The 11,178-nt window shown below is 49.4% G+C and overlaps 1 protein-coding gene across 1 annotated transcript; it reads right to left on the bottom strand.

Moving 5' to 3' along the window:
- Nucleotides 1–7,284: 7,284 nt before the first annotated feature.
- Nucleotides 7,285–10,944, bottom strand: LOC129774013 (uncharacterized protein K02A2.6-like). The gene has a single exon (XM_055777700.1). It carries the CDS (start codon nt 10,942–10,944, stop codon nt 7,285–7,287), a length of 3,660 nt encoding a protein of 1,219 aa, XP_055633675.1.
- Nucleotides 10,945–11,178: the final 234 nt, after the last annotated feature.

The raw sequence follows: 11,178 nt of genomic DNA, 5'->3' as shown, positions 1-11,178 counted from the left end.
AAATTAATCTCAACCATTGTGACATCGCACAGCAACTGTTGTGGCAGTCAACGACAGAAACAAAATGTGATGTCGCAATTATCGCGGAGCCGTATCGCGTTCCCCCCGGTAACGGTAATTGGGTGACGGATAAAGTAGGAATGGCCACCATCCAGGTCATGGGCCGATATCCCATTCAGGAGGTAGTTTCGAGGTCTCGCGAGGGTTTCGTGATCACAAAGATCAACGGAATTTTTATCTGCAGTTGCTACGCACCTCCCAGATGGACGATGGACCAGTTCCACTATATGCTGGATGTCCTCACCGAGGAGCTCGCCGAACGAAAACCAGTCGTTATAGGAGGGGATTTCAATGCTTGGGCAGTAGAGTGGGGAAGCAGATGCACCAACGCGAGAGGGACTAGTTTACTAGAAGCTCTAGCCAAGTTGGATGTTACCCTGTGCAACGAGGGCACCACTAGTACCTTCCGCCGAGAGGGTCGAGAGTCCATCATCGACTTGACTTTCTGCAGTCCTTCGTTAATGACGAAAATGAGGTGGAGGGTATGTGAAGGATACACCCACAGTGATCATCAAGCCATCCGTTATACCATTGGCCAACGAAACTCCGTGGCAGTACGGATAAATAGGACATGCCCGCGCAGGTGGAAGGCAAAAACCTTTGACAAGGACCTTTTCATCGAAGCACTACGCGTGGAAAGCGACGTCTTGAACATGAACGCGGATGAACTGACGGAAACGCTAGCAACAGCATGTGATATAACAATGCCAAGAAAAAGGGAACCCAGGTATAAGCGACCTCCAGCCTATTGGTGGAGCGAGGCACTTGGCGTGCTTCGGGCCAACTGCCTTAGCGCCAGAAGACGTTTCCAACGGTCAAGCATAGACACCAGAGAAGAGCGGAGAGTGGAATTCAGAGAGGCTAGATCCACTCTTAAACGGGCGATTAAGCGGAGCAAATCTAATTGCTTCAGGGAGTTATGTCGGGACGTGGACGTCAATCCATGGGGCAATGCTTACCGAATGGTGATGGCGAAGCTCAGGGGCCCAAAGACACCTTCCGAAATGTGTCCCGAAAAATTAAAAATTATCGTGGAAGGGCTATTTCCGCAGCACGACCCAACGACCTGGCCACCCACGCCATATGGAGAGGATGAGGATAGCATCGAACGCAGAGATGTGACGAACGATGAGCTAGTTGCAGCTATCAAACGCCTAAAAACGAAGAAAGCGCCTGGCCCAGATGGAATCCCCAACGTAGCTTTGAAAGCGGCAGTCCTAGCATTCCCTGATATGTTCAGGACAGCCATGCAGAAGTGTCTAGACGAATGCTACTTTCCGGATCGATGGAAGGTACAACAGCTAGTACTACTGCCCAAGCCAGGAAAGACGCCGGGTGGTCCAGCATCGTATAGACCCATATGCCTGTTGGACACTCTTGGGAAACTTTTGGAGAGAATCATCCTTAATAGGCTGACGGAATGCACGGAGGGAGTTCGTGGACTGTCCGATAATCAATTCGGATTTCGGAAAGGGAGATCCACGGTAGATGCCATTCGCATAGTGGTCGAAAGAGCCAACAGAGCATCCAAACAGAAGCTCAGAGGAAATCGATACTGCGCAGTGATAACGATCGACGTTAAGAACGCGTTCAATAGTGCCAGCTGGGAGGCCATCGCGACTGCGCTCCACACGATGAAAGTCCCAGACTACCTATGTAGAATACTGAGAAGCTACTTCGAGAACCGTGTGCTGGTGTACGAGACAAACACGGGCCAGGCGCAGATTAAAACTACGGCGGGAGTTCCGCAGGGCTCTATCCTGGGCCCATCGCTCTGGAACAGTATGTACGATGGTGTACTAAAACTGAATCTGCCCAGAGGTGTGGAGATCATTGGCTTCGCGGATGACATCGTTATTCTCGCGACAGGGGAATCTTTGGAACGGGTCGAAATGCTCGCGACCGAGTCGATAGACATGATCGGAAGGTGGATGCAAAGTGTGAAACTGCAGATAGCCCACCACAAGACGGAAATGCTGATTGTCAGCAACCGCAGGGCGGTGCAACGTGCAGAAATCACAATTGGAGAGCACTCGATAACCTCGAAGCGAGACCTAAAATACCTGGGGGTGCAAATCGATGATCGACTGAACTTCAACAGTCACGTCGACTACGCTTGTAAAAATGCAACGAAGGCAATCAATGCACTGACACGAATCATGCCCAACAACTTTGGCCCAAGCAGCAGCAAGAGGCACCTCTTGGCTAGTGTCTCCTCATCGACACTACGTTACGGTGGTCCAGCCTGGATCGCGGCGTTAGAAACTCAGCGGAACACGAAGAGGCTGAATAGTACGTACCGGCTCATGGCGATGCGAGTCGCGAGTGCGTACAGAACCGTGTCAACAGAAGCGGTCTACGTCATAGCCAGGTTGGTCCCCATAGACATCATCTTGGCGGAGGACAGCGAGTGCTATAGGAGGAGGGGAACCAGAGGAATCCGGAAGCTAATGAGGGCGGAGTCGATGGCTAGGTGGCAGCAAGAGTGGAGTGCCGCGCAAAACGGCAGGTGGACGCACAGGCTCATACCGACACTAATGGGCTGGGTGAACAGGAAACACGGAGAGGTAAATTTCCATCTAACGCAGTTTTTGTCTGGTCATGGCTGCTTCAGGCAGTATCTGCACCGGTTCGGACACGCAAGATCGCCTCTTTGTCCGGAGTGTGGAAATGTGGAGGAAACACCGGAACACATCGTATTCGAATGTCCCAGATTTACCACAGTGCGTGAGGGTCTGCCTACCCTTCATGCTGGGAACATCGTGGAGGAAATGTGTCGTGACGAGGGCACCTGGAACGCAGTAAACAGTGCAATCGTACATATCATGTCCGAGCTACAGCGGAAGTGGAGGACCGACCAGCATGCGGATAACGCCTGACCATAAGAGATGAATAATCGAGACGGCTGTAGTACCGGATATTCCCCCCCGAGAGCCGCCGTGACGGAGTGCGCGTCATGTTGGAGGGCACTACCTAATCGGCGCTCCGCTGGGAGAGAAATCCTGCGAGGGTGACTGTGACGGGGCGCGCGTCAAGTTGGAGGGCGCTTCCTAATCGGTGCACGTCTCGACAGGTAACCGGATACTGCCACGGAGAAGAGCAAAAATGCCTGCCTGGCAACGCCTGATCGTGACCTGGATGGAGAAACACTGCGAACGTTTCGAAGGAGCGAGCATCAAGGATGAAACCATGATCAAAATGGTGCATACCCCACGAGAGTAGCTGTGACGGAGTGCGCGTCATGTTGGAGGGCACTACCTAATCGGCGCTCCGCTGGGAGAGAAATCCTGCGAGGGTGACTGTGACGGGGCGCGCGTCAAGTTGGAGGGCGCTCCTAATCGGTGCACGTCTCGACAGGTAACCGGATACTGCCGCGGAGAACAGCAAAAATGCCTGCCTGGAAACGCCTGATCGTGGCCTGGATGGAGAAACACCGCGAAGGATGAAGCCGTGATCAAAATGGTGTATACCCCACGAGAGTAGCTGTGACGGAGTGCGCGTCATGTAGGAGGGCACTACCTAATCGGCACTCCGCTGGGAAGAAAAATCCTGCGAGGGTGATTGTGACGGGGCGCGCGTCAAGTTGGCGGGCGCTTCCTAATCGGTGCACGTCTCGACAGGTGAGAAATCCCGCGAGGGTGACTGTGACGGGTTGCGCGTCAAGTTGGAGGGCAATTCCTAATCGGTACACGTCTCGACGGGTAAATGGATGACTGCGAAGAGGACATAAGCGCAGTGGAATGAAAAGCGAATAGAGAGAAAAAATGTTGAGAAAAAGGGAAGGACAACGCTAGTCAGCGTTGAAAACTCGAAGAGTGCATGAGCACAGCCGCCCCCTGAAGTAGTCGCCTAGATGTGGTCCCAGGGGGAATAAGGCAACGAGTAGAGGGCTTGGTTTTTGTGGGTGCGATCCCCACTCGACGTCTGGGTTAACCCTTCCCAGATAAGGCTGGTAGAGCGTTCCTCACCTCTATAAAAAAAAAAAAAAAAAAAAAAAAAAACCTACTCTCTACTCTCTCTATTCTCTACTCTGTACTCTCTCTACTCTAATGGCATCTACCGTGGATCTCCCTTTCCGAAATCCGAATTGATTATCGGACAGTCCACGAACTCCCTCCGTGCATTCCGTCAGCCTATTAAGGATGATTCTCTCCAAAAGTTTCCCAAGAGTGTCCAACAGGCATATGGGTCTATACGATGCTGGACCACCCGGCGTCTTTCCTGGCTTGGGCAGTAGTACTAGCTGTTGTACCTTCCATCGATCCGGAAAGTAGCATTCGTCTAGACACTTCTGCATGGCTGTCCTGAACATATCAGGGAATGCTAGGACTGCCGCTTTCAAGGCTACGTTGGGGATTCCATCTGGGCCAGGCGCTTTCTTCGTTTTTAGGCGTTTGATAGCTGCAACTAGCTCATCGTTCGTCACATCTCTGCGTTCGATGCTATCCTCATCCTCTCCATATGGCGTGGGTGGCCAGGTCGTTGGGTCGTGCTGCGGAAATAACCTTTCCACGATAATTTTTAATTTTTCGGGACACATTTCGGAAGGTGTCGTTGGGCCCCTGAGCTTCGCCATCACCATTCGGTAAGCATTGTCTCATGGATTGACGTCCACGTCCCGACATAACTCCCTGAAGCAATTAGATTTGCTCCGCTTAATCGCCCGTTTAAGAGTGGATCTAACCTCTCTGAATTCCACTCTCCGCTCTTCTCTGGTGTCTATGTTTGACCGTTGGAAACGTCTTCTGTCGCTAAGGCAGTTGGCCCGAAGCACGCCAAGTGCCTCGCTCCACCAATAGGCTGGAGGTCGCTTATACCTGGGTTCCCTTTTTCTTGGCATTGTTATATCACATGCTGTTGCTAGCGTTCCCGTCAGTTCATCCGCGTTCATGTTCAAGACGTCGCTTTCCACGCGTAGTGCTTCGATGAAAAGGTCCTTGTCAAAGGTTTTTGTCTTCCACCTGCGCGGGCATGTCCTATTTATCCGTACTGCCACGGAGTTTCGTTGGCCAATGGTATAACGGATGGCTTGATGATCACTGTGGGTGTATCCTTCACATACCCTCCACCTCATTTTCGTCATTAACGACGGACTGCAGAAAGTCAAGTCGATGATGGACTCTCGACCCTCTCGGCGGAAGGTACTAGTGGTGCCCTCGTTGCACAGGGTAACATCCAACTTGGCTAGAGCTTCTAGTAAACTAGTCCCTCTCGCGTTGGTGCATCTGCTTCCCCACTCTACTGCCCAGGCATTGAAATCCCCTCCTATAACGACTGGTTTTCGTTCGGCGAGCTCCTCGGTGAGGACATCCAGCATATAGAGGAACTGGTCCATCGTCCATCTGGGAGGAGCGTAGCAACTGCAGATATAAATTCCGTTGATCTTTGTGATCACGAAACCTTCGCGAGATCTCGAGACTACCTCCTGAATGGGATATCGGCCCATGACCTGGATGGCGGCCATTCGTACTTTATCCGTCACCCAATTGCCGTTACCGGGGGGAACGCGATACGGCTCCGCGATAATTGCGACATCACATTTTGTTTCTGTTGTTGACTGCCACAACAGTTGCTGTGCGATGTCACAATGGTTGAGATTAATTTGGGTTATCTCCATCACTGTTGGCTTGCCCTCGCCTGTTTGTACACAGGGCAATTAAAGCCTCCCGTCATATGGTCATTACTGTCCTCTTTTTCGCAGAGCATACACCTTGGTTTTCCCTTGCAGTCGCTGGCAAAGTGTCCCTCTATTCCGCATTTCCTGCACAGTTTGGATCTATCTGGCCCCAAGCAGCCTTTCGCCAGGTGGCCGAAGTTTAAACACTTGAAACATCGCTCCAGTTGCTTGGGTTGCTTCTAAAACGACCCACAGCCCAGCAGACGTTTATACTCTCTAACTTCAGCAACTTGTTCGCTGCGTCCGTTGAGAGACGAATCGTTGCGGTCTGCGTCCCGCGATACGCCTTTCGTAGTCGGATTTTCATCGGAACTTTGCCCAGGATGTTTTCCTCCTCCAACTTCTGACGTAGGTCTATCTCGGTGGTGAACAGACTGAGGTTCCTGCATTCTATCGATGCCTCGGAGGATAAGGCCCTTACGTTCGCTCCATCGCCGAGAACCCTTTCTACAAGATCCTTGAATGCTGAGCTCCTGATTTCTGGGTCTCTCTTCAGCTCGAACAGCATTTCGCCGTTCTGGGTGCGCCTGGACTTCACCACGCTCTCCTCCAGTTTCTTGAGGCCAGGGTCCTCTCGCATTTTTTTAAAGAGATCAGCGTATGATACGTTGCCCTTCGCTTCGACGAGGAGTGCATCGTCTTTGTCTCTCGCCCGCCGAGGATTAGGCTTCTTGTCTTTTGGCCCCTGCCACTTTTCATTCTCTTTCTTATTTTTTTCCACTATTTTCACTTTTCTCTCCCTCTCTTTTTCTTCGTTCCTTTGTTTTTTCTTGTTTCTTTTCGTAACCGTGCTCCAGTGGTTTCTCTTGCTATCGGTGCTGATCTGGTCATCGCAGTCACCCAGCTCTTCGCTGTCGCCCTGGGCGGCACTATCGTCTTGATCATCGTTGTCGTGATCGTCCTTGCGTTTTTTGAGCATTTCTTCTTCTGCTGGTGAATCCTTTTTTCTTTTTTCCGAACGGTTTCGACGAATCTTTGGCGTCACCTGTCCAGCTGCAGCTCTTTGCAACGCTTCTGCGAGTGCCTTCTCGGCGGTTTTCGTCCTTTCGACGAGTCCATCAGTACTCTCTCTACTCTGTACTCTCTCTACTCTCTCTCTACTCTCTCTCTACTCTCTACTCTCTACTCCCTACTCTCTACTCTCTACTCCCTACTCTCTACTCTCTACTCTCTACTCTCTCTACTCTCCCTACTTTCTACTCTCTCTACTCTTTACTATCTCTATTCTCTACTCTGTACTCTCTACTCTCTCTACTCTCTACTCTCTACTCTCTCTACTCTCTACTCTCTACTCTCTACTCTCTCTGTTGCATATGTGGGTGGTTTCCCGAATCGTAGTAATAACACGGTTTGGATAACATATAAATCTAACGTTTATTTAATTGTATTCATTACAAATAATGATTATTAATCGAGCGATAAAATGTACGCGACTTGCGATTTCGTTATTCTGTCTCTAACTGACAGCTCGTGTACACTCAGGTTGGAAGTTAGACAAGTGCATACATAACATTTCCTCCCTCTTTTAAGGAAGAAATCTAAGCAAACTACGGAGAAAATCGAAGAGGGGGACGACGCTGTCTGTCTGAACGGCGTAGCATAGGTGATGAGTTCTCACTTGACCGCTCCGGACTGTTACTCGGTGTCAAGAACCGTGCATCTGGCGTATCCGTCCAATTGGAAGACGACTCTGACATTGAACTGGATCGTTCGTTGATTGTCGGCTGGCGTGACGTCATGATACCTCCGTAAAAATGCATCCTACGGGATTTGTCACCTGATTCGCATAACATTGGTTCGTTCGCAATTGGTATGTACCTTTCGTTATAATCTTTGTCGTGGAAATGTCGAATCTGATCAATATGACGTTTGAGATGTTTACCTTCGTAAATAATGTCGTAGTGCAAATCTCCCAATCGAGCAGCAATAATACCCGGAATCCACTTATCCATTCGAGGATTTCCTGATAGACAATAAACTCGCTGTCCTGGGGTGAATGACCGGAACGAAGAGTTAAACGATGCTTGTTGTTTTTCAGAAACCTTTGTGCTGGCATCTAGTGGTCTAACTAGATCCAACCGTGTTCGGATGTTTCGACCTAGAAACAATTTCGCTGGTGATTCTCCGGTTTCGGCATGTGGAGCTTTTCGGTACTGTTGCAGGAACTCGTTTATGTTGGCTTGCAAAGTGTTGGTTGTCGTTCCCATCGCCTTCAGTGCTCTTTTTATTGTCTGTACGTAGCGCTCGGCCTGCCCGTTCGTAGCTGGATGGTAAGGTGCAGAAAACTTGTGATACTTTACACCGCCTCGCTGGAGAAACGTCTTGAATTCCTCGGCAGTGAATTGTGGACCGTTGTCCGATACAAGGGTGATAGGTGCTCCGTAAGCAGCGAATAATGTGTCGAGAATGTTGATAGTAGCAGCTGCTGTTGTTGAGGTGGCGATTTTGACTTCCACCCACTTGCTATATGCATCAACAACGATTAGCAGCATCGCACCCGCCACTGGGCCTGCGTAGTCGACAGGGATACGCTCCCACGGACCGTTTGGATACTCCCAATGGTGACTGCTGAATTTCGGTGGTGCTGGTGCATGTCGTGCGCATTCTGTACAGGATTTGGCTGTACGTTCGATGTCTGCATCGATTCTTGGCCAGTATACAAAGGAACGTGCTAGTCCTTTCATTTTGACGACTCCGATGTGTGCCGCATGTAGGTCATTCAGGATTGCTTCACGCAAAGTTGGTGGTATGACGACACGATGTTCGAAAAGTAAACAGTTGGCAGCTAGGGTGTATTTTACTTCCGGGGCCTTGTAGTTTGACTGCGCGAGATTTCGTCCTAATTCCAGCTCTCGATAAATCTTTCCAAGATGAGGGTCTTTTCGTGTCTCGCGTGCAATGTGTTCAGCGCGCACTGGCAGCTGCTGGATCTGGTTTAAAGCAAATTGTTCGAATTCGTCTTCGTTTTTCCTTCCCTCGTGCAGAGATAATCTGTCGACATCGGTTTGTGTAGATTGACTTGGAATTCTGGAACAGTAATCAGCGTTTGTGTTCTGACTGGTTGGCTTGTAGACCACATCGAAGTTGAAGTGAGCCAGATAATCAGCGTAGTTCGCCATTCGGCTAATGCAAAGTGTGGGGAGTGACTTTTCTGGATGTAGTATCTGTGTAAGCGGCTTGTGATCCGTGATCAGCGTAAACTTACGCGCGTACAGATAGTGGAAGAATTTCTTTACGGCCCATACGATAGCGAGAGCCTCCTTGTCGATTTGCGGGTATTTTTGCTCAGTGTTGGACATGATACAACTGGCGTATGCTATCGGTCGCTCCGTTCCGTTGATCAGTCGGTGTGATAGAACGGCACCGAGACCAGTTTTGCTGGCATCTGTTGCTAGGATTAGCGGTAATGCTGGATCGTACTGCATCAGCACTTGCGGAGAAATTAGAACCTGTTTCAAGTCTTGATAGGCCATGTCTGCTTCGGGTGTCCATTTAAATGTATCAGCAAGCAACATATCACGTAAACGTCTGGCTCTAGAAGAAAGATTGGGGATAAATGAGTTGTAGTAGGTTGCCTTACCCAAAAACAGCTGCAGTTCCTCCGGAGTAGCCGGTCGTGGTGCATCACGAATGGCTTCGATATGCTTGTCCGATTTATGTAGACCATGACGATCTATTCGATGACCTAGGCATTCGAGTGATGGTGTAGCGAAGACACATTTCGATTTGTTGAGCTGCAGGCCGTTTTGCTTCATCCTCTCAAGTGTTGCGGTGAGAGCTAGCAGAAGCTCGTCGAAGTTTCGTGCAAAAACGATAATGTCGTCGTAGAAGCTGACGACGTTATCTAATCCTTGAAGAACGGACTCCATGCGTCGTTGCCAAATAGCTGGTATATTAGCAGCTCCGTATACAGCTCTTGTGGGACGAATGAGCCCATGCGTCGTAGTGTTGAGGGTAAGTACATGGCGAAACTCATTGTCGATTGGAAGGTGCGTGTAAGCATCGGTTACGTCGAGGTGACAAAACAAAGCAGCTCCCTTCATTTTGTTGAAGATCGTTTCAATTTTCGGTATCGGATGTTCGTCAATTATCATCCTTGGGTTGACAGTCGGTTTATAGTTACCGGTGATTCGGATGTTTCCATTTTTCTTTACAACGATATGGGTCGGCGATGCCCACTCGGAATAGTCTACTTTTTCGTAGAATCCTAAAGCGAGTTTTTTGTCGATCTCCGCTGCATATCGATCACGTAGTGCGAGAGGTACGTCTCGTGCTTTCACGAAAGCTGGAGATACATTAGGTTTTAGATGAATTTTCGCTGATGGTCCTATGAGCTTTCCTGGAACATCGCTGAAGATGCTACCAAAGTTATCCAGTAAAGCCGACAGATGCGTTGCTTGATCCGGAGTAAGTTCAGTGCTCGTAAGTGAATTGACGGATGTGTTTGAAGAGAAGATTCGATTCAGATTGATTTCGTCAGCGAATTGCGCGATCCATTCGCGCCCAAAGAGAGAGTCGGACTCTCCGGACACAATGTACAAATTCAGTCTGCGCGTTGTAGATCCGATGGATACATGCACAGGAAGACGACCGAGACAGTTGATGATATGACCAGTATAACTTGAGAACTGTCTGTCTGTTGGTAGCAGAGAAAACTTCGGTTTGATTCTTTTTAGCGTCGATTCAGCAATGATTCCACACGGTGCTCCTGTATCTAGTTCCATTTGCAAGCGGTGACCGTCGATTGCGACGTTGATCATTTTCTTTCCGGTTGAAGAGACATTGTGGATTTTACTCAGTGACTGTATCAAGTCGACTTCTGAAGCTGGATTTTCATGAGTTTGAACCTGATCGGTGGAAGAGTATTGGGACTTCGATTTTCCTGATCGGCAGACTTTGGCTATGTGGCCCTTCTTGTTACAGACGTTGCACGTGACGTCACGGAAACGACATTGACTCCGCAGATGCTGTCCACCACAGCCGTTGCAGGAACCTGATCCACCAGCATTGTTCGGGTGACTTTTGGTTCGATATCTGTCGTCTGATTTATTTTCTTGTTGTTCCCGGTGAGAGGATGTCGTGGGATGATAAGGTTGGGGTTTCTTAGCTCTCGGCTTCTCGTAGCCAAGTTTGTTAGTAGCTTCTGAATACGTCAATTGTGTGAACGTGTTGACTTCTCGTGTCGTGTTCCGGGTTGCTTCCAGCATGTGCGCGACTTGCGATTTCGTTATTCTGTCTCTAACTGACAGCTCGTGTACACTCAGGTTGGAAGTTAGACAAGTGCATACATAACACTCTCTACTCTTTACTCTCTTTACTCTCTTTACTTTCTACTCTCTACTATCTCTACTCTCTACTCTGTGCTCTCTCTACTCTCCCTACTCTCTCATCTCTCTACTCTCTCTACTCTCCCTATTTTCTACTCTCTCTACTCTCTATTC

The sequence above is a fragment of the Toxorhynchites rutilus genome, chromosome 3, assembly GCF_029784135.1.
Source record: "Toxorhynchites rutilus septentrionalis strain SRP chromosome 3, ASM2978413v1, whole genome shotgun sequence".
Classification (NCBI taxonomy): Eukaryota; Metazoa; Arthropoda; class Insecta; order Diptera; family Culicidae; genus Toxorhynchites; species Toxorhynchites rutilus.
This window is presented reverse-complemented; position numbering and strand designations above follow the sequence as displayed.

What these genes read in the sequence shown, in the direction of transcription:
- LOC129774013 (XM_055777700.1), bottom strand. Translation starts at nt 10,944, where the DNA reads ATGCTGGAAGCAACCCGGAACACGACACGAGAAGTCAACACGTTCACA.